Genomic DNA, 21,962 nt, shown 5'->3' with positions numbered 1-21,962 from the left:
CAGATACTCAGAAGTTATGAACCCACAGAGCACCCAAGATAATAAATGAATTAACCCATATTTCTCTGTCAGATGTTTAACAAAACCTCTGTTGTTTGTGAGTTTAACGAAGTCTGGTTGGTATTTTATAGTGTTATAAGCCTGAACATTGTTAAACAAAATGTGAGAACTTTCCCATTCCTGAAATCTTAGGTATTATTATAAAACATGTTTCTTAATGGCTGCACAGTGTTCTGCTTGGGTATACTGTGTGTGTGCAAACACATGGGAAATAGATGGTTATATAATCATTTTTTTTTTAAATTTGAGCTTCAATTTCTATTTTGTTACTGTAAATAATACCTTTTAAGGATAATAATAGTAGCAACCATTTACCCTGTGTCAGGCAGTTCACGTATTACATACATTATCTATTTACTCCTTATAGCCACCTTATAAAAGACAGGCAGCTTTGTTTTTGCTGATGAGGAAATTGAGGCACAGAGAACTTGGGAGACTTAACTGAAGTCTCAGGGCTGATGAGGGGCTGGTATTGGTGTTGGGGTGGTTTTGGCGTTGGGACTGGAGCTCAGGTCCAGTCCTGAGTGTGAATCCAGTCCAGTCCTGAGTGTGAATCCAGTCCAGTGTGAATCTAGAGTTCATCCTCTGTTGCTTACTGGGTCATAAACATTGTGTGTAAGACTTTACGTCCGACTCTGATTATTTCTGTAAATTCCTGTGTGTGAAGTGATAAGACCAATGTGCAACACATTTGTAAAGGTCTTAACACGTTTTGATGAATTGCCCTCTGAAAAGGTTTTAGTTTCTATTTCCACAAACTGCATTTCATACAGTAGCATTAAGTCCCTACACCTCCAGCCTCACCTGCAGTTAGATTTTGGTTACAGTCACTATTAGAAATGCACTATTTGCTGTTCCATGCTTTCTTTTTAAAGCTCTAGACACTCATGAATTGTGTTTTCAGAGCCTATGGGAGTAAGCTTGGGTGTTTGCTTTTAGGGTTAGTGGAGTAGTGTTTTTGTATCTGAACGGGACTTTTTTGTGTCTTATCCTGATGGTTTCTTTTGACATTTGTTTCTGAAAGAATAAATCTTGTATTAGGTTCCCTGGGAGTACTGGGACAGAGTATACATTAATAAATATATGTGAAATCTGCAGTCAGTTAAACATTTTTCTCATTTGACCTTTGTTCAGCCCTTCTTCTAGATCTTTTCCCAGAAATATTAACAAGTAGTGACACTAACAGATTAAAATTTTATTTTATTTTATTATTTTATTTTGTTATTTTAATTCTAATTTTAATTTGCTTTCTTCAGTTCACTCTCTGGCTCTGGTAACAAATACTAATGATCTGAAAACCGACCTAAAGATAGGTAGACAAGGAAGAAGCAAATTACAGTTTACATCATTAGCCTGGACAGATCGAATCATTGGTCTTTTTGAAAGAGTTTTTGTGCATTAATGAATTATGGTAGATTCCGTGACACTGTTCCCAAGAAACTAAAAAAAATTAAAATAAAAATCATAAGCCTAGTGGGAAATTCATTCATTGAATTGCTTCCTGTTGTCCCATTCCAAAGAGAAATTTCATAAATACCAGGGCTTTCTTTCAGGTATTTCATGCCTTCTGAATACCTAAGTCTTTTTTTTCTTGAAATACTGTTAATTAATTTTTTTAGTCCTTTGAGCTTAGCTGGGCTCCCTGCCTCTCCCTCCCCCATGTTCTCACCCCTCACCCTAACTCCTCCCCCCTCCCACTGGCGTTTATGTAACTCTCTTAAAGCCAACATGTGTTCTTGGTCTTATATGCTTTTATTTCAGGTTGGTTTGAAAAATAGCTTTTCATTTATTAGTGTTAAGGACAAAACCTTTCTTCTAAATTGTCAGCTCACTGAGGTATTTCCACATGTACTCAATCCTATTAATTTCTGTTCCTTATTAAAATTCTTTTCAGTTTTTCCTTTCCATAGTTTAACCACACATTTCAAATCTCTTAACATTGCCGTGTCCTTTTGACCTGGAGCCAGTTAAAAAGTATTATAAAAACTGAATTTTGCTTAATTTTTTATAAGCTCAGTCTGGGAGTTCTCATTGTTTTTGTTTATGATTTCTTGCAGTTTGTTCGACAGTTTCCACATTTGGGAACATCCTCTTTTTTTGTTTGTTTTTTATAGCAGTACCTGCATTTGTATTTCTGTCAAACCTACTAACCAAGTCCCTGTAATATAATCCCAGTTTGTGTGCTGTTTAATTTCTGGTAGGTTGTAAATACTTACTTTAGTCACCTATTTTTTCTTCAATGCATCAGGTAACTTTTTACAGGTCCTGGAAGATTTGGGGACCTTTGGCAGGTTTATTTTAATGCTGGGAATGCTTCTTAAAATTAAGCTGTCTAATATTTTCCTCCTTTCTGTTTTAAAATTTTCTTTCCCAGTGCAACTTGTCTGTTAATGTTGATCAAAAGAGCTGTTGAGTACTGACCACAAATATGACACTGAAAAATAAGTACTCGCGGGAAGAGAGAATCCTTTTACAAGTCACTTCTGAAAATGCATAGCCTTTTCCCTCTTCCTTTAATGATTTTTATCTTTTCCTCCCATGTTATTCCCTAAACTCTCTCCTTTTCTGACAAAGTTCTACTTCTTTCCCGCTGTCCTTTTACCATATACTACCTTCCTGCCGTGTGCTCCCAAACTGTAGAGATTTTACTCAGTGCTTCCCTCTAACCAGTGTATTCCCTTTTTCTGGGTAAAGAAACAGATGTAAGTGTGAAATGATCATTAGTAGGTGAAATTCAGTTACCTTCAAGTTTAATCCTAGCTCTGTGACATAGTAATGCAGTTTAGTTTTTACTCATTTCTAGTGTGTTTTTTTAAAGATTTTATTTATCTTTAGGGGGGAAGGGAAGGAGAGAGGGAGAGAAATGTCAATGTATGGTTGCCTCTCGTGTGTCCCCTGCTGGGAACTGGCCTGCAATCCAGGCATGTGCCCTGACTGGGAACCGAACCACAGTTGTTTGGTTCGCCTTGCGCTCAATCCACTGAGCTACAACAGCCAGGGCTCTAGCGTTTTTTAAATACCTAATTTCTTTAGGTCATAATTTTATGTATTAAGTTTCAGTATTTTTACTCAACTAAAAGGATTAACCTGTTCATCCTCATGCTTTAACCAGAGATTTTTGTGTAGTGTTATTGTTACCGAGTGGACCCATATACCGATATGTTATTGTTACCAAGGGGACGATATACTATTACCAAATGATCCTCCTTTTCTCCCCGGGTACCTCTTTACCAGGTCGCCTTGCCTGCCTCCAGGGAATTACAGCTCTCAGTGTCAGAGATTGGTGAAAAGGAAAGGAATTATTTATTCAAAAGTAATACAGACTTAAGAGTAATGACTTAATGTCTTCATTAAAATCCCAGATTTGTAATGGGGTACAGAACTCGGGGTGTCTAGGAAATAATAAAAAATATATAGGATGTCTTTGCCCCAAAGTCCCTTAAAACACCCATAAACACACACAGTCCTTCCTCCCCACCTTTGCCCAGTCCAGGCTACCATATCTTGGGAAAGGAAACAGAAGTCTGTGTCTCAGGTAACCCCCAGTTCTTCCCAGTAATCCACGCTTGGCTGGCAGGCCTTCTTCAGTTCCCAGCACCATCAGCTGTGTTGCCGCCAGGATCTCCAGTTCATAATCCAGTTAGTTTTGGATTAAATTTCCCCAACTAGTTATGTGGAAACATTCCCCTAGTGTTTCAGGACTCTGAAACACTAGGGGAAGGTGCCATGGGTCGGCACCTTCTCATGGCCACCAGCAAGAGTCCTTTCACCCTTCCCTTCCCGCAGCATCTCTCCTGCACTCCTCTGAACTGCTAAGATAGAGCTCTGCATCACTGCTACATCTTGCTTTCCAGCTTCCTAAGCTGTGTGGCAAAGGGAGCCCCCAAACCACGTGGGTCCCCCTTCTTTCCAAAGCCAAACAACTCTTAATGGCCTTGCTCTATGCATCCCATCCCCAAGTTCAGACTTGTTGGGGCAAAGACATCCTATATATTTTTTATTATTTCCTAGACACCCCGAGTTCTGTACCCCATTATAAATCCCTATTTAGGGGTTCCCTGGCTGCACCCTGTTACATTATGTACCACGTGCAGAACACGTAAGTGAGCGTTCAGCTTTGCATTAGTAAAAGGAGAGAAAGAAAGGATGGTGCCTGGAGACAGATACCGCATGGTGGGAATTATGACAGTTCTCGTCTGATTTTTTCTTTGAAATGGGAAACAAGGTTTTCAGCTGAGAGTGAGGTTGGAGAAAAGGATCAGTTGAAAGTGCAAGGAGAGAAAAGTAGTATGGATGAACCCTCTAGGAGAGTAGGAAAGAGAATGGTGTACTATGTGGCTATTCAAATCGCCATGGCTTAGAAGTGTTGTTGGAGAGAGGGACAGTAGGCAGATGTTCAGGTCTCTGAAACACTGGGGAGTGACCTCTCTGGAGCAGTGGATGCTTGCAGTTACAGGGAGGGGTAGTCTCCTGTGGTGTTCAGAACTGAGGTTTGATGAAAAAGAAGGGAGGATGGCGGGCACCTGTCTCCCTCTAGGCTCTCCTGGTTGTACTGCTGGAGAGGACTCTAGGGATGGCCCATGTTTTGCAGAAAAACCAGGTTAAAGCAATGTGGAAACAGGGAGGACATAGGAGATATTTGTTGGTTACTGATGACTGACTTTGGGGCACAGGGAAAATGTTTCAGAAGACAGGAGATGGGGGCAGAAAAAGGGATCGAATGCTTGGTTTGGAGAGATAAGATCATATAAGCAGTTGGAGATATAGTGGAAGAGATCCTAATGAATTAGCCTAAATAAAAGTATGATCAGACACTTGACACTTAAGGAAAAGATGGGGGTGCTTTGTAGGTACAGAGAAGCCGCTGTTCTTTCTCTCTGCTGAGACAGAACAAAGGGAAGTGGCCATTTCAGTTGTCTGTCGTGAGGAAACGGATGCAAGAGTTTTTTCCCTTTCTCTGTGTCCGCAGCATTTCAAGAGTAAGGCTGTTTCCTCTTCAGAGATTGTGTATTTTCTGTGGTACCTTTGGTAAAGTTTGAAATAACTGTGTCAGAGGAGTGTCTCAACAAACATGACATATTGCTTAAGCTTGATCTCTGTGGCAAATGACATATAATTTAAATTCATAATTTAAAAAGATTATTAGCTGTAAGCATATGGGTTATTCCAGTATTTCTTAAAGTTGAAGATTTTTGATGTGTCTTTTATTTTAACAGGTGGCAGTATTTTACAGAGCTAGTCCAAGGCACAAGATGAAAATTATTAAGGTGGGTCTCTAAGAATCAGACTGTTTAATCTTTATATCCAAAGTGCTCCTTCTTGTCTTTCATTATGTTTGCCTTACTAGGGATATTAGATAGAGCATTAAAGTCAGAAGTACTGTGGGGCAGTCACATGAGGAAGGTGTAAAAGAAAACTTGAATGAGATGCCTACAAATACCACCCACTGGAAACACGTGAACAGTGTACAAGTCTGTTCTGACAGGGGTCCATCATCAGATCATCCCAGTGTGAGCAGCAATGGTTACTTAGAAACTGAACAAATACATCAAGAAAAAAATGTTATAATGTAAACAGTAGTTAAAAGGCCAGAGTAATATATATGAATATGTATATATTTTTATATATTAGACATATATACACACACACAACACAACCGACATAGTATCCATTAATTAATGGACTAAAATTATTAATCACCATAGCCTCGTGTTGTATTAGTTCAGGGTGTCTTAACCTTAGCACTGTTGACATTTTGGACTGAATAATTCTTTGTCATGAGGGGCTGTACTGTGTATTGTAGGATGCTTAGGAACCTCCCTGACCTCTACCCTCTAGATGTCAGTAGCATCCCTCAAGTCATGGCGGTCAGAAAGGTCGGCAGACATTGCGAGATGTCCTCTAGAAGGCAAGACTGCCCCTGAGGGGCACTGCATAACTGGATGTCGACTTCAGACATCCACTTCTCAAACACTGGGAATATTAAAAGACACTTTTTAAAGCTTTGTCCTAAGACCTCAGTATACTGAAATTTACTGAAAACTTGATGGTCTATATCATTTCTAATCTTAATTATAGATTAGAGGGTTTGTTTATCACTTTATCTCTGTCGAAACAACATTTTCATCAGAATTTCTCCCTAAGCCCTCTTCTTCCCTGCTCCCCTGTAGTCTTTACAGAAGAATGGATCAGTTGTAGCCATGACTGGAGATGGAGTAAATGATGCCGTTGCTCTGAAGGCTGCAGACATCGGAGTCGCGATGGGTCAGACTGGCACAGATGTTTGCAAAGAGGCAGCCGACATGATCCTGGTGGATGATGATTTCCAAACAATAATGTAAGTTTTATTTCAGTATTCACTGTGTATCAGAGAACCGTCTCCCAGTCTTTCTTCCACCTCATCCCCAGGCAATTCGGGTGGGAAAGAGTAAATGATATTTAAGCATTGGATGAATTAAACTATTTTACTAGGTCAGTTAATCTTATTTCATGGGGTAGCCTGTAGTTTTAGAGAAAATTACTCTGTGTGGAATGGAAAGGACATACTAAATGGCAGGGCCGTTCATTAAGAAATATTCACAGAGTGCCAGTCAGGAGTCACATTTTTCTGGCCTTAAGTGTGGTGGTGCAGCAGTGAGCCTTTGTGGGATCTTTATTCTAGTTAAATTCAGGCCATCAGAAATAGCATGTGCATGTCCATATAATAAATACTAAAAAGAATCAAGTTCTCATCGTACCTATTTCCTTATGTCAGTAATTGTTCATGTCGTCAGTGGCATAACTTACTAAGTTATTGTAACTTTGTTCATCCGCAGTTTCTCATTGATTTAAGATTCTTATGTAATACACGGTGGTGTCAGTTTTCCCACAGTGTTCAGTGGGAGTCCCCTGAATCCTGGTTTTTTGATAATCGCCTATCTGCCAACCTGAGTCTTAGTCGTTTCAGTGACGCATGCCATTCATATGCCCATGGTGCTGCTTTAACCCACTGTGGCCGGGAGTGAAGCATGTGGGGACGCAGGACTCAGAATTGCTAAGCTCTTGTAAGGATGTAAGATATTTTCCTTCCATTCTCAGAATTGTATAAAAATCTTGGAAGAAAGGGGAAGTTGTTTTAAAAACACCTATTTTCCTAGATTCAACCACATGAATGAGATAATTTACTACAATATGATTTTACTACATCTAATTGTGTATAGGAGCAAAAATAGTTTAAGTTCTGTAATTCTTATATATCTCATTGCCATTTATTTCCTGACATACATTAATTTAATCCCCGTGCATGGATCTTGAGTGTTTAAGAAAAATAAACTAGGGTTAATGAAGATTATTATTTTAGTATTATAAGTGTGTAGTATTGTATCTTATATAGAAAGACCATATGTGATTTTAATGTTGAAATATCTTTTTATGAATAATAATTGTTAATACTATAAGTGAAATTAGTTGAGGTGGGGCTTATTATCAGACTTTAATTCTTGCTGGAATAATGTTTCCATATTTTTTGTGATATTAATTATGTGAAGAAAATAATAGATTCTTTTAGCCATGTATGTATTACATCAATTGGAAATTTGTTTTCAAAATTAGTGTTTTAGTACAGCTATCTTCATTTTTGTGTAATAATATTTGTCCACTTTTTAAAAATTTCAGGTCTGCAATTGAAGAGGGTAAAGGAATTTATAATAACATTAAAAATTTTGTTAGATTCCAGCTGAGCACGTAAGTCTGTAAGAAGTTTGTCACCATGAGTCTTATAGATAAATTACATGAATATTATAATTCATGCAGAATGCCTAGAAGCTTCTGGATTCTCTTTCTGTGGGTTGTTCCATATATTTTCCAAAATGAAAATCAATTCAAAAATTAACAATGGTGTAATGGTGTGGTTAATAGGTTCATAATGTGAATCTTAGGTATCTGTATTACCATCCAAATATAGAAGCCTTTGTGGTTTAATGGCTCCTGAAATAACTGAGGCGTGTCAGTTATTTTTTCTTGGTGTTTCCTCATGGTATATTTTTCCAAAAGTAAAAGGGCTTTTCTGTAGTCAAAGTGACCAAAATATTGTCGAAATTGTTAATTATTATATAGCAACAGCTACTTGAACTCAATTGAAAGACTCTTCCTCTGTTTATTATTGTTATGTAAACATCTTGAAGATTCTTTATTAAAATGCTGTGGATTGGAAGAGTTAGCCCCTGGTTTAACAATGTTATTGGAAATACAGGGTTCCTTTAAGAGCATGGTAGTAACATGAGATTTTTAAATGCTAAAAAAGTGATACCTTAAATTAGTAGAATTGTACTAAGCTGACAGATTTTTTTTAATGGCTTTTTTCAACAGGAGTATAGCAGCATTAACTTTAATCTCATTGGCTACGTTAATGAACTTTCCCAATCCTCTCAATGCTATGCAGATTTTGTGGATCAATATCATCATGGATGGGCCTCCAGCTCAAAGGTAAGAGTTTTTTGATGCATGAACTAGAAAGATAAGGATGTTACGATATCCTGATTATTGAGTTTTAAAACTTGATTCATAGGTAGCATTAGAAATTTTTGCATCAACTTGTGTGATGTGTGCATGTCATTTATTTTCTTGGGTGCTCACCCATCCCTTGTGGATCTGAGCCTTCACTCTGTGTTCAGTGCCAGGCCTTCCTCTGAGAACAGATGAGGGCAGTCCCTGCCCTGAGGAAGTCATCTTTCGGTTTCTAATAATGGGGGGTAGTGGGGGAATCTGTGCGTTTAGTGCTATTAACTAGACTTTGCTATCAATTTTAGAGACTTAGGGAAAGTATTAAAGGACCTAAGCGTCTAGGTTTTTTCTTTTGTAATAATGGGGCCATAGATACCACTTCCCAGTATAAAGAGTAGTTGAGTAATACTTGTCAGTGACCATTACAACAAATCCTCCAAGTTGAAACCTGCTTGCATGAAAGATATTTCAAAGCCCAGTTGGTAGGTTGTGTATTTCAGGCCATATAAGTAAATGAGATTGGACAACTTTTTGAAATTGGACTCTTAATCTATTAAACTATGCTAAATAGATAAGGGTAAAGGAAGAAAGTGGTAAAATTTGTGATTATTTTTGAGTAACCATAGCCAAGGTTTCTTTTGTAATTCAACTCTTTGTCTTTATAAGAAAGCATTTAGTTTTTCTGGATAACTGAGGTTAATCAGACTTGAAAGTAACAAATCTAAAACCTTAAAACTTTAAAGTAATTCACTTTTCTTTTTGTTTTGAAGCCTTGGAGTAGAACCAGTGGATAAAGATGTCATTCGTAAACCTCCACGCAACTGGAAGGACAGCATTTTGACTAAAAACCTTATACTTAAAATACTTGTTTCATCAATAATCATTGTTTGTGGGACTTTGTTTGTCTTCTGGAGGGAGGTATAGTCTCTGGATAAGTTGTTTTCTTAACATGTATTTTGTATGATAGGACTCAGTTCTTTTCGTGTGTTACATGGAAGGCTGGAAAGTTAGGAGAGCTCTTTGAAAAATTTGATAGCAAAAACATTTTTATTTCTTTAAAATGATTTATTTATTTTTAGAGTGAGGGGAAGGGAGGGAGAGAAACATCAGTTTGGGGGAGAGAAACATTGATCGGTTGTGTTTTGCTCACCCCAAACCAGGGACTTGGCCCATAGTCCTGGCATGTGCCCCGACTGGGAATTGAACTGGTGACCCTTTGCTTTGTGGAATGATGCCCAGTGAGCCACACCAGTCAGGGTGATAATAAAACCTTTTAAACGTAGTTTGATTTTAGTCTTTGTGGATTATTGGAATTTCAGACTCATTTTTTAGACAAATTTAAATCTGCAAAGATTATCAGATACAATAAAAATATATGAAGATTTGGGGAGATGTTAGAAAATCTAAGTCTTTAATGTAGATACTTTATCGTCATCACAGTGTAAGTTGTTTTGGTGTCTGTTACACGGCTGGTGAGAAGACTACTTTGTGGTGACTGCAGCTCTTCATTAGGAGACTTATTTAAATGTCATACAGGGGATTTAGGCAGCTTACGTCTTTATGTCACAAGACTAAAGGCAGTTTATCTGAATGGAAAGGAAATATTAGCCATTTAAAAGCATGCTGTATTTGCCCATTAAATTCAGTCACTGACATTCATTTTTCCTCTTGTCAGCTGCGAGACAATGTGATAACACCCCGAGACACAACAATGACCTTCACATGCTTTGTGTTTTTCGACATGTTCAATGCACTGAGTTCCAGATCCCAGGTATGCTGATTGGTTCACTCAGGTTAGAGCACTTTCTAATTGGAAGCAGGCGAGGATTATGGGTTTGTAGCTTTCCTTGGTTTGGTAGCCATAGACTACAGCCTCAGATACAGCTTTCCTACAGATATGTGCCTACAGACACATGTCATAATAGGGATGGAGCATTTGGAAAGAAAAGCCTTAACTTTGACCAGAAAATCACTGTAAATCACAGGTGTTATTACCTGATCTTTATTCTTTCAGTCCTCTTGTTATCTGGATATTTTCAGGTTAACATTATCCAAGCATAGGGCAGACCTCATTGGTTCTGTTAAGGAGGTATTAGTCTCTTATTAGAAGTAGAAGAACAATTTGTTTTGTGTATTAATCTTTTCTTGTTACTTCTGTCAGCATGTCAAAGCTTAGGACATTTTAACTGCCATTGTAGAATTCCATCCAGCTTATTAAAAATTAGAGGTGACTGTAATAATAAGGCAGTTGTTTCTGTGACGAGGGAGTAATAATTGAATTCTCCTCTGCCAACAGACCAAATCTGTGTTTGAGATTGGACTCTGCAGTAACAAAATGTTTTGCTACGCAGTTCTCGGATCCATCATGGGACAGTTATTAGTCATTTATTTTCCTCCACTTCAGAAGGTGTTTCAGACTGAGAGCCTCAGTATACTGGGTAAAGCAAATGTTCTTTATAATTTATATATTTTAGATGAATTGTAAGTATTTTCTAGTGTGTTGGTTCTGATAAAAATTTCCTTTTAGAAATTGAAACAAGAAGAGTTGCTGACTTGATCTGAAAAAGGAGTGTGCTCTGTTTTTTCACTGGGAGAAGTTTAGGGGAGTCACTGTCCTGACTCTGGGTTTATTATTTCTTTTCTAATTTTTATAGGTTATTAATGATCAAAATCACATTTGGTTACTTTGAAATAGAGCAAATCAAAACTTGTTACAGAGTTAATATAGTTTATAGTTTTTCAGTCTTCTGTGGAGAAAAAACTAGTTTTAAGCTCACTGGAAACCAAATTGCTTTTCTATAAAGTTATAATTTAAATAACTTAATATTTTACTGTTGTTACTTGCCAATTTGTAATTCTTATTTTAATCAAATAATAGCTTGATCCTAAAAGTAGGATATTTTATTATGATTATGTAGAAGATAGGCATTATTCTTGTGCATATTGTGCATTAAATATTATAGTATTGTACATCTAAAATTTAATTTTTCTATGTAAGTGTGAGGACTGGTGTATTTTGTGGTAATGCTACTTTAAATTATTTTTTTAAGCTAATTTAGATATTTATGAAATGAGTGATGCAGCCTCAGTGGATTTTTTGTTATAAATCTACCTTAAAAGTGAACTAGTTTAAAGTTAATATTTTAATTTCACATTCACATCTCTTACTCTTTAAAAAAAGAGGAGTTTTAACTAGTTTTTCAAGCAGTAAAGAATGAGTTAGTATGAACACCGTTGTGAAGACACGGCCTTTAAAGATGATGTTCTTCTGGATAATTAGTTAACCACTGCCTGAACAGCCTTTTTTTAAAAGGTTGTATGATCTGTAGGAAGCTTTTGCTTTTATTGCTGTTAAAAGTTATAGTTATCAGGTTATCTGTGGTTCAGGGAACAGTGGTCAGCGGACTTGGGTTCTGTTCATAGCTGTGTGACTGTGGATAAGTCACTTCATCACTCTGAGCCTGACTTCCTTGCTTTTATACTGGGGCTGATTATCTACCTTATGGAATGGTTGTAAAGCAATGTCTTTTAAAAGCTGTGGTAAAATGTTAGATGTAAGCTGTTAAGCTTTGCAGCTATATGTTTCAAAGAACTATAAAACCCAATTTGTTTTCTCTTGCAGATCTGCTCTTTCTTTTGGCTCTCACCTCGTCAGTCTGCATAGTGGCAGAAATTATAAAGAAGGTCGAAAGGAGCAGGGAAAAGATTCAGAAGCATGTTAGTTCAACATCGTCGTCTTTTCTTGAAGTATGATGCATATTGCATTCTTTTATTTGCAAACTAGGAATTGCAGTTTGAGGATCATTTACAAGGGCAAATTCAAGAAGATAATGAAGATTTGAGAACTTTTTAACTTTTCATTGACTAAACATGAGCATTAATGTTAAAGACTTGATTGGAGACTTTAACGTGCTGATAGTCCCAAATGAAATTATGCAACTTTGATAACAAATTTCTTGATTTAAATTGGCTTTTGAGATTGAGGGGAACTTTATAAAAGCATATGGGCATTTATTTAATTAAAAAAAAAACAGGCAAAACCTAAACCACTTAAAGAGGTCTAACAATACAAACACACTGTCTATCTTAGATAGATATAAATATTTTTTTTAATTTTTAAATATTGTACTATTTATGGTGATGGGGCTTTCTTACTAATACACAAATAAATTTAATCATTTCAAAGGCATTCTGTTCAATTTAGAAAATGTTTCCCAGGGGTGCCATATTCAGCTACTGTATTTCCTTTTTCCTGCAGTGTAAGCAGCTCAGACACGTTGTGTTACCATTTTTGTATCTCAAGTTTTTTGCACAGGATGTGACCACTGTCAAATCACTGTTCTTTTCTTTCTTTTTGTGACTGAAAAGCCTATACTGCAATTTGAAGTAAATGTTTGCTTTTCTTAGTAAGTATAAATGGTTGCTTTTTTCCTCCCCCAGCTATGAATCTTTGGTCTAGCAAAATTCGTGCAGCGCTGTCCAGTGGCTTTCTAGTTAGGTAGTCATGTCTGCAATTCACACTCAGTCAGAGAGTCAGAAATATTTAAGACTGGGCTGAAAGTTATAAAAACTTTTATTAACATGCTATGCCTTCTTTCAGAGTTAAATATAAATATACACTTTGTCAGATATCATTTTGTCATCCCCTAAATATAAATCCAAGTACCTCTCCTGAATAACTGAATGTTATTATTTTAAATATCTTTTTAAGCATTTTTTAAGGAAGTATAGAGTGCTATACTTAGAGAGTAAAAAAGCCCCGAGACCAAACAGGCCGTGTCAGAACCAGGGTACGGGTGGAAGACGCTGTGCTGGCCTTGCTCTCCGTGTATCTGCGGCCTCTCTGGCCTACATCGCAGCCCAGCCCCGAGCCTGTCGCTTCTCCTACTTACACTGCTTGTTCCTTGCCTTCTTTCTTTTCACTGGGCACACTAGAGAGATAGATGGCTTCGCTCTTGTATTGCTGTCAGTTTTTATGGTATTTGATGAGGTATAGGTAATTTATTTAGAAGGTATGGCAGATTTGGGCCAGAAATTCAAAATTGCAAATCCATTTTCCTGTTAACTTTCTGAAACAGAAATGGGTCTTAAATTTGATGTTTAATTCCACCTGAAGTGAGCTAGTTTTGTATTTTATAATTATTCTCTATTTTTTAAACTGTCAGGATAAATCATTGTGTAGTTTTTATTACCATTATTGAACTGCCAGTGTTAGTACTGAAATGCTATCAATGATAGGGAGAGTATCTATACTTGGAGTCTTTGTTAGTGAAACTGTTGAGTATAAGGAGATGATATGTTTGCAACTTATTCTACTTTACCCTTTAAGACTCAATAGTCAAAACAAAAAAAAAGACTCAATAGTCAGATCTCACGAGCTAGAACATGGAGGCCATTGTCTACTCAGCTTTATCTGTGGTGACAGGATGTCGTGCTCCTAAACTCTGTAATGATTTTTCTTTTTGTTACAAAGATGTGAAATACATATAAGTGCACGTTAGTCTTTTACTTTTTGCATTGTAGGTTCAGAGTATGCCTTAAATGAAATAAATATGCCTGTTTGTTCATTTGGTTTTTGACCCCCCCCAAATGATTTCATAAGTTAATAACCTTCCATGCAGGATTTGTTAACATTAAAATAATAAGGATGTTGAACATAATGGAAATTAAGTGGTATTCAGAACATAGAATCAGTAATTTAGAGAATGGAGATGCACAAGACAGATAGACTACCATATATCCAGGTTTCAGTTTTCCGTAGTACAACAGCAAACCAGAATATTTGTATATATATCTCCAATAGTATATTATCCACATTAGCATGAAAAATTTAAATGCTTTAGTATCTAAATTTTTATTTTTTTTAACCTCTTTGCTAGCCCTGGAACTTGCTAGAGTTCTTAACAATATTAACGTGATTTTTTTTTTTCTGTTAGACTACCTCATGAAGTTATTTGGCTCCAAAATGATTGAACATCAGGGAAGTAAAGGCACTTGAAATAATTCACCAGTTGGGTAGACAGATGATTAAAATCGGCTGCAAGGAAATAAGGCTGAGTGTGTTCTCTCACACTTGTACTGAGTGCTTCATGATCCAGAGAGGAAACAGTATGAAACCAGGCAGCCTAAGAAAACCTCCCTGCGTGGTCCCGCCCCCCAGTACAGGCTTTATTTAATAGCTGTGACCACACTCACAAGGATAAAATGCATTTTTTTTGCCATTCATACTTATTTTGCATTGGTAGTCTTTCTTTAAATTTTGATCTCTTTCATGTAGGACATAAATAGAGTGAGTGTTGGCCATCCTTCCAATAGTTTCTCAGTGAAGTGAATTGGTAGCAAACAAATATCTAAGAACCTTAATTAAGTTTACCTTACTTTCTGCCTTTTTCACTTGGCAGTTCATGAACATTTTGCTTGCACATGTGACTCACCCAAAAGCTTAGAAGTGTGAATTGTTGTCATTTCTTCTGTAGCTGGAGTGTGCTAGGGACAGGGAGGTGGTGGCACTGCTGCCCTTGAGGAGCTCACAGGCAGGGTCAGCGGGGGATGTAACTGTTACCAGGCTGCTTCATGAATGGTGGGAGTGCACGTTTATTTTAAAAATACACATAACATTAAAGGGAATCCAGCACGCATTTTACTGTCAGTTTACCTTGACACTGGCATTTAGAACTGTTTGAGTGTGTTTTTAGACTGAGCTGCAATCCGAACAGTAGCTGATTTGCATACTAAAACATGCTGTGCCTAAACGTTAATCCTAACTGACTGGTCTGTGACTGGACAAACATACCATCCTGACAGTTAAGTGTCCTTGACTCTCTTGTTGGACAACTTCATTTGGAGTTTTGATTTTTAGGCTTGGTTATCGTTAAAAACTGGATATTGGTTAATCAGTCCTTAGTGTTAATGTAGATATAATAGTCTGCAAATATTCTAGGGGGTTAGGTTTATAAAGAAACAAGAGGTAATTTCTTGTCTTTGGGAAGCCTTTAATCTAACCCTGGAGACCAAAGTGAAATACATCTAATACAGTGCTAAATGCTGCCCAAAATGCCACAGTAGCCAAAGGAGAGAAATAACTTCACTGGAGGAAGTTGTCAAAGAAATTTCCCAGAACTAGTGGCATCTGAATCAAGCCTCAAGTTGGGACTCTAGCCAAGAAGCAGCAGGACGAGGCAACCAAATGGCAAAGCCTCTGCAGAGGTGTTGGTGAGGGCCGGATGGATCAGGTAAAAAGCACAAGAAGCCTGGGGCTGTTAAGGCAGCAAATTTGTAATGTGAGGGGTTGGACAGATAGGGGTCTAGTGGGAAAGACACTTGACTTGTAGCATGGTCCAGGATGTCAAGATGTGAGTTTGGATATTTGTCTGATGGAAGCACAGAGACTAGATAGTAAAAAACAAAATAAAACACAGGGAGACTGACCAGAGAATTTAGAAGCTTAAAGGGTAGAGGGACTAATTCAGCTGTGGCAGTCACTATGGAGAGAAAGGTATAAATATCTACTAAGAAATAACATTGTCATGATGAGACAGTAAAGGAAAACGTGGATGATAGCCCAGTGTTTGGCTCTCTGGCTTGGACAGCAGAGCTGTTAGAGTTAACAAAGTGTAGCAGCCTTTAGTGGGACACAGGTGAATCGGAAATGTGAATTCTGTGGTGTCCTTGAGATTTGTTGAGGGACATGTTAGATAGGATAGGTTTCTAGAACAGAATGAATTAAGCCATGAGTGACTAATTATAATGTAGCAGGAAAGTAATTTCGTGTTATAAGCCTTCCTTCTTTCCTTCCCTTCTCCCTCCCTCCCTCCCTCCCTGCCTCCCTCCCTTTGTTCAAGTAAAGCAATAAATGAATGCAAACTCAGCTTTGACAGAATAAGATACTTTTTGAAAGTTGTTTCTTTGAAGAGTTGACTTAAGAATCAGCAAACAATTACATAGGTAAGAACATTTCATCCCCCTTTGTTACAGAGCTCTCAGGCTGTATTTGTTATTAAGGCCACTGATGAGAGAACACTGATCAGAGTAATTGGTGATACAGCCTTTCAATGTTTGCAGTAAGACACTTCCTTAAAGGTGAGAGAATGTATGTAGCAAAGAATGGCATAGCTCGGAGTGAAGTTTGCTGTCAGTGGAAGCCCAACAGTGAATAGCATTAACATTAGAAAATAGTTCTTTGCTCCAAGCAATTAAGTTATGGCAGGAGAGTAGAAAACTTGATTTTTTTTCCTGTTTTACTCATAATTCTTCCTTGGATCTTTTTAGCCTCATAATCCACACAAAATGCCAACACAATCCACTTACTAATCTTTTTGGAAACTATTCCTTTAACATGAAATCCTTTTTCTTCTGCCTCAGTTTTCAGAATCAGAATTTTTACTTGTTTTTCAAAGACCAGCTGAAGAGGCAACCAGGGCGGCCTAACCCGATTGCTGTAAGGATATATATATGTGTGTGTGTGTGTGTGTGTGTGTGTGTGTGTTATATACTTTCTTGTAAATGCTATTTAGAATAAATGCAGCTAGAAGTCTGGGTATAAAATTGTAGATTTTTTAGAAAGTATTAAAAATTTAAGTCCAAAGCCACTTCATTGATAAATCTAGGAATTGGATCTTTTTTTGATTCAAAATAAATTTGGTGAAATTTGGTGAGGGAAGTGAAAAATATTTGAACCATTAAGTTTTTGTGGTCATTGTTGTTTTCTAATTTTTTAATTTTAATTAAATTTATTGGGGTGACACTGGTTAATAAGATTATATAAGTTTCGGGTGAACGATTCTATATCAACTGTATGTTATGTTGTGTTGAGCCATTTAGTTTTGATCTTTAGAAATTCCTTTCTGATCTAATCATGCCGATGTTTCTGTGTGCGCATGAGTGTAGCTCCCTGTATTTGCACAGGTGCTCCAGGTATTAGTGTCCGCGTGCAGATCACTGTGTGCAGCTGACTTTGCCATTCCTGGCTCTTGTTGCTCAAGTCTAGCCAAATCGACAAATACCCTGGCAAAGGCCCTCATTGCTGTGGTGGCTCCATTGCCAATGGGCGTGGCAGGGCTGCTTTTCATATCTAAGTCAGGGTTGCCCATCGCTGTTGTTTCTGCCGCAGGGTTGCGTTGTCCTGTTTCATAACCCTCTGAGTGGAAACCATATCACACAGTGCTAGGAAATGGGCAAGGTTCTACGTGAGCCTAGAGGTCCATTGTTTAGTTCTGAGTGTTTCCAGCTTTTGAACTCAAAACAAAATAGGCTTTTAAAAACAGTTAAAAAATACCAATTCACTCAGCTCCGTTGAAAGCAATGTTCTGTTCAGGCTTTCCCAGTGAAAAAGTGCTGATGTGCACATTAGTTTAGAAGTGACAGTTCGGTGCCATCCTGTGGTCATACCTTGTAATGCCTTGACTATTTTGCTCGTTTTCACCCAGTCTGCATCTGAAAAGCATAGTATGAGAGAACATACTATATGAATCTTACAAAATGTTATCCTTGGAATCATAATATAGCAGACCTGAAACAAATAGGTGATTATAGAAAATGTGTACTCGATAAGGAAAGATATGACAAACTTTACATTTAAGCATTATTTGACCATTTTTAGGGAGTTAAAAATAAGTATGTTTTTATGTTTCATCCTCACATTCATCCATATGCTTGCATAATAGGATTACATTAGAATTTTAAATTATCTTTCTACATGGAATAGGTCTGACTGCCCCTGAATTAGCTAGAGGTGTTACAAGGTAGGGAAACAATTTACTTTAATACCTCAGTACCTCCCTAACTCACCCCATGGGACTGTTGATTTAGTTTGGGGGTTAACAAACCATGGCCTGCAAGCCACCTCTGCTGCCAGATTTGTAAATAAAGTTTTATTGAAACACAGTTATGTACATTTATTTACATACTGCTTATCACTGCTTTCATGTTAAAACAGTTGAGGTTTTGCACCAGAGATCATATGACCCACTAAGCCTAAAGTAATTTCTGGCCATTTACAGAAAAACTTCTCTACTCATATTCAGAAAGGAAAATAGGCCTGTGCCTTGCATCCAGTGGACCAGAAAAGAGGCGGCATCAATTTTATTTCCCTCCTGTCTCCCAGCAGGATGCTCTTTTGAGGGCAGATGCACTGGACACCAAATTTGGTATCAGTGACGCCTCTGAGTCTCCAACAAGGCTCCGATGCACAGGAAGTCAGGGAGTCTCAGTCTGTGCTCAGAACGTCTTGCTCAGGGAAGACAAAATTTGGTAATGGCAGAAACTAAAATATCCCGTCAGCCCAGTCTTAGTGTAAAACACAATTTCTAAACTCATTTTCTAGGAACAGAGGTTTCTAAACCAAAACACATTTGCCTTTCATATTTCTAAGGTGAAGTTATGACAATATTCCTTAGTGAATTTCTGTTACAGTTCACACTTGTGATTTTATTGTTTTACAAAATGCATTGTGGTTATTACAATAGGTCAGTTTCTTTATCTTCAAAAACAACTTGCATAAATCTGGGAGCTTGAATGGCTATAGTCCTTTGGAAACTGGGGTTTGTGGATGTCACCATTCCCAGATTTCAACACCAAGGACCCCACTCACCATTTTTACCTCTCGTTTTCTGCAGTTTCTTGGGGCCAGACAAGGGGATATCAGAAGCTTGCTCTCTTGATGCCATCCTCCCAAGGGGCTTCAGTTGTTACTCATTTCTAACTGTGATAGTGCGGTATACTCATTGGAGGCATTTGTAAATTGAGGGGAGAGGAAAATAATTCATAATCTCAAAGCCTCAAAGACTTTAACCTAGACTCCAGACATACCCGCAAAAGAACCCCCCGATTCTTGCACTTTCCAACTGTACCCCATCTGATGGAAATGGATGACAACTGAATAGGAAATCTCAAAACAGGGTTCCTGCCAGTATCTTAATGAAGGCATGAAAATGCTGATTAGTATAGCAATTTTAGCAATAATGGGAGTTCTCACTGGCATATTTACAACTCTCCCCTCCCCTGTTAAATGTTAATATGTATTTACTCAAATGTTTATCAGAGTTCACCTGCTGCCAGTAGATTAATCCACATAACCCCTCCTCTACCATGAAATCAATTACTCTGTATTAAGATAGTAAGAATTGAGAGACTGCACAGCACACACACTGCTTTCCCTGCCGACTGCCCTTGATTGTGACACACGTGAACCAGAGGAAGATGGGGACAGTAATGCCTAGGTGGTCACGTGTCTACCTCAGTTAATCCTTCAGAAAACACTAAACTGTAAAAGCACTCCCGGGAAGTTTTCATAATCTTGTATGGTGTAACTCCATGGGATTACCAGCTGGTGTTTTTGTGAGAGGCTGCATTCGGCTAGAGTGAATTTTTCTTGAAGTCTCGGTGCATTTGTCTACTGGGTGATTTCACGATGGGTGATTTACAGGTGCACCTGCCTACACTGCACTGAGTGTTCAGCATTTTTCCACCAAAAATGGCTCGATCTCCATGTCCTACCTGCCCTGTTTGCCCCATCTTGCTGTGAGCAACTTTTTTCCCCCTGGATGGAAAAAGTCCTCAAAGGGAAAAGTTTTGCTGCTGTGGAAGAGGTGGAACAAAAAATGGCAGAAGCTCTAAATGTTTTACGTCCTGACCAGTCTGACTGGTGTGGCTCAATTGGTTGGGTGTCATCTCACAAAGTGAGGGGTTGCTGGTCCAGTTCCCAGTCGGGGCACTTGTCTGGGTTGCAGGTTTGCTTCCCAGTTGGGGCACATGCCAGAGGCAGCTGATTGATGTTTCCCTCCCTTTCTCCCTCCTTCCCCTTCTCTCTCAAAATAAATAAAATCTTTAAAAAAGACTTATGCATTACAGTATGTTCCTGTAAAATTTGATTTCTGAAAACTGAATCTAGTGAAACCACTGGAAACACTTTTTCATGTATAATTACACTCATGTATTTCCCATTTTAACAGACTGGAATGGTTTATCACCTGGTTTCACTAGAGGTTTTTATCTTCAAATCTTTACAGCTCAGTGGGCTTAACTTTTGGCGTTACTCAGGCCCAGAAAGAAATGCCAAAGCTACTTATCCTGTATGGCTGAGACAGTGGTTGCTGAAAGTGGGGAGGCATCTTCTTAATGCATGTGTCCGAAAAAATAGTTAATTTCGAATTGGTACAAAGTGCAAAATCATTTTGTCTGTCTTGATCGAAACGCGTCAACAAAGACATTATGAGATAAATACCAGGAACCCCAAGCACCTCACTAAAAACCCCAAGCTATGTTTGGAGTAGGTACTAGTGAGGTACTAATGAGAGTTGTCCTTTTCCAGAAGTGAAGTAATGGGAGGGACTGTGTTCCAGGTACTACTCCGGTTTATGTTGTGCTGGCCGGCCGGCCGGCCAGGTGCCATGTGCTGGAGAGTGGTGCCCAGTGAACTCTGGAAACCTGGGGGGGGGGGGGGCACTGCACTGGGTTTGGCTTCTGGAGGTTATTGGGTAGGGCCAGGATGTAACCCTGGCAGTTGCAGGAAGAGGAAATTTCCAGGAAGTGGGGAAGACCTGCTCTTAATTTTTTCTTTAAACACATCCAGGGCTCTTTCAAATTAAGTTTTAAAAACACTACAGAAAATTTCTTGATAAGACAAAAGGGCAGGGAAGGCCTAAGTACTCACATAGGGATTGTTTTTTCTGGTTCTTTCCATCCCTTTCTGAGGTTGTGCTTAGCTGTCTATTCACATTCTCTTGGCACTTCTCCACTCTGCAGTGTGGCTTCAGCCTAACACCTCTGCTGAAGTTCCTTTAGTATTCTCATTTTCTTGTCTTTCTCATCTGAGCCATAGTTGATAGTGTTGACCTGCTTTGCACCTGCAAAATTCTGCACTTGGCTCTGGCATTCACTGATCTCAGGGTGCCTTGGTGTGTCTGCTCGGCACTCTTCCTAGTTCCCTTGCTTTGCTGTTGGTTTTTCATGTATGGATGTAGCAGAAATGTCTTGTCATTTATTGCATGTTTTCAGTACCAGGCACTGTACTTAAAGGCACATGTCATTTTATCCTTAGATGATAATTTGAACCATTCTGATCCTGTTTTACAGATAGGGTAACAGGCATAATCATGGATTCATTTATTTTATGCACAAAGGAGGAAAAGATAATTCTAAGATCCTTCTAGCTATAAAGGTCTTTATCTTTTAAAACTGTAATTAATTTGAATTTTCTCATGGCCAAGTATCATGAAAGGCCTTTAAAGTTTATAGGATATATACAAAAATTTCTAGATCTAGATACTGCTAAAAGGGCTTATACAAATGAAGTTCGAGTATAATTTTATCACAAAAAATTCAGAATATGATTGCATTACAGTGTTTTTCTCTCTCCAACTTTATTTCTAAAATTTGCCCATTTTAGTTCTCCAGAATTCCTTTTGTCACTTACACTGCTTATT

The 21,962-nt window shown here is 38.1% G+C and overlaps 1 protein-coding gene across 7 annotated transcripts in view; it reads left to right on the top strand.

The window, feature by feature from the left end:
* Positions 1–14,108, top strand: part of ATP2C1 (ATPase secretory pathway Ca2+ transporting 1) — a 124,774-nt gene extending 110,666 nt beyond the window's left edge. For all 7 annotated transcript variants that reach the window (XM_037143904.2, XM_037143910.2, XM_037143905.2 and 4 more), the window contains 8 exons: positions 5,277–5,327; positions 6,231–6,397; positions 7,714–7,782; positions 8,407–8,523; positions 9,312–9,459; positions 10,217–10,312; positions 10,838–10,979; positions 12,164–14,108. In XM_037143904.2, coding sequence (XP_036999799.1) covers positions 5,277–5,327; positions 6,231–6,397; positions 7,714–7,782; positions 8,407–8,523; positions 9,312–9,459; positions 10,217–10,312; positions 10,838–10,979; positions 12,164–12,294 — 921 coding nt within the window. In that variant the 3' untranslated portion in view covers positions 12,295–14,108. The remainder of the gene's footprint in view (positions 1–5,276; positions 5,328–6,230; positions 6,398–7,713; positions 7,783–8,406; positions 8,524–9,311; positions 9,460–10,216; positions 10,313–10,837; positions 10,980–12,163) is intronic.
* Positions 14,109–21,962: the final 7,854 nt, after the last annotated feature.

This window comes from Artibeus jamaicensis, unplaced genomic scaffold (genome assembly GCF_021234435.1).
Source record: "Artibeus jamaicensis isolate MK-2021 breed Jamaican fruit bat unplaced genomic scaffold, CSHL_Jam_final contig_519, whole genome shotgun sequence".
Taxonomy (NCBI): Eukaryota; Metazoa; Chordata; class Mammalia; order Chiroptera; family Phyllostomidae; genus Artibeus; species Artibeus jamaicensis.
This window is presented reverse-complemented; position numbering and strand designations above follow the sequence as displayed.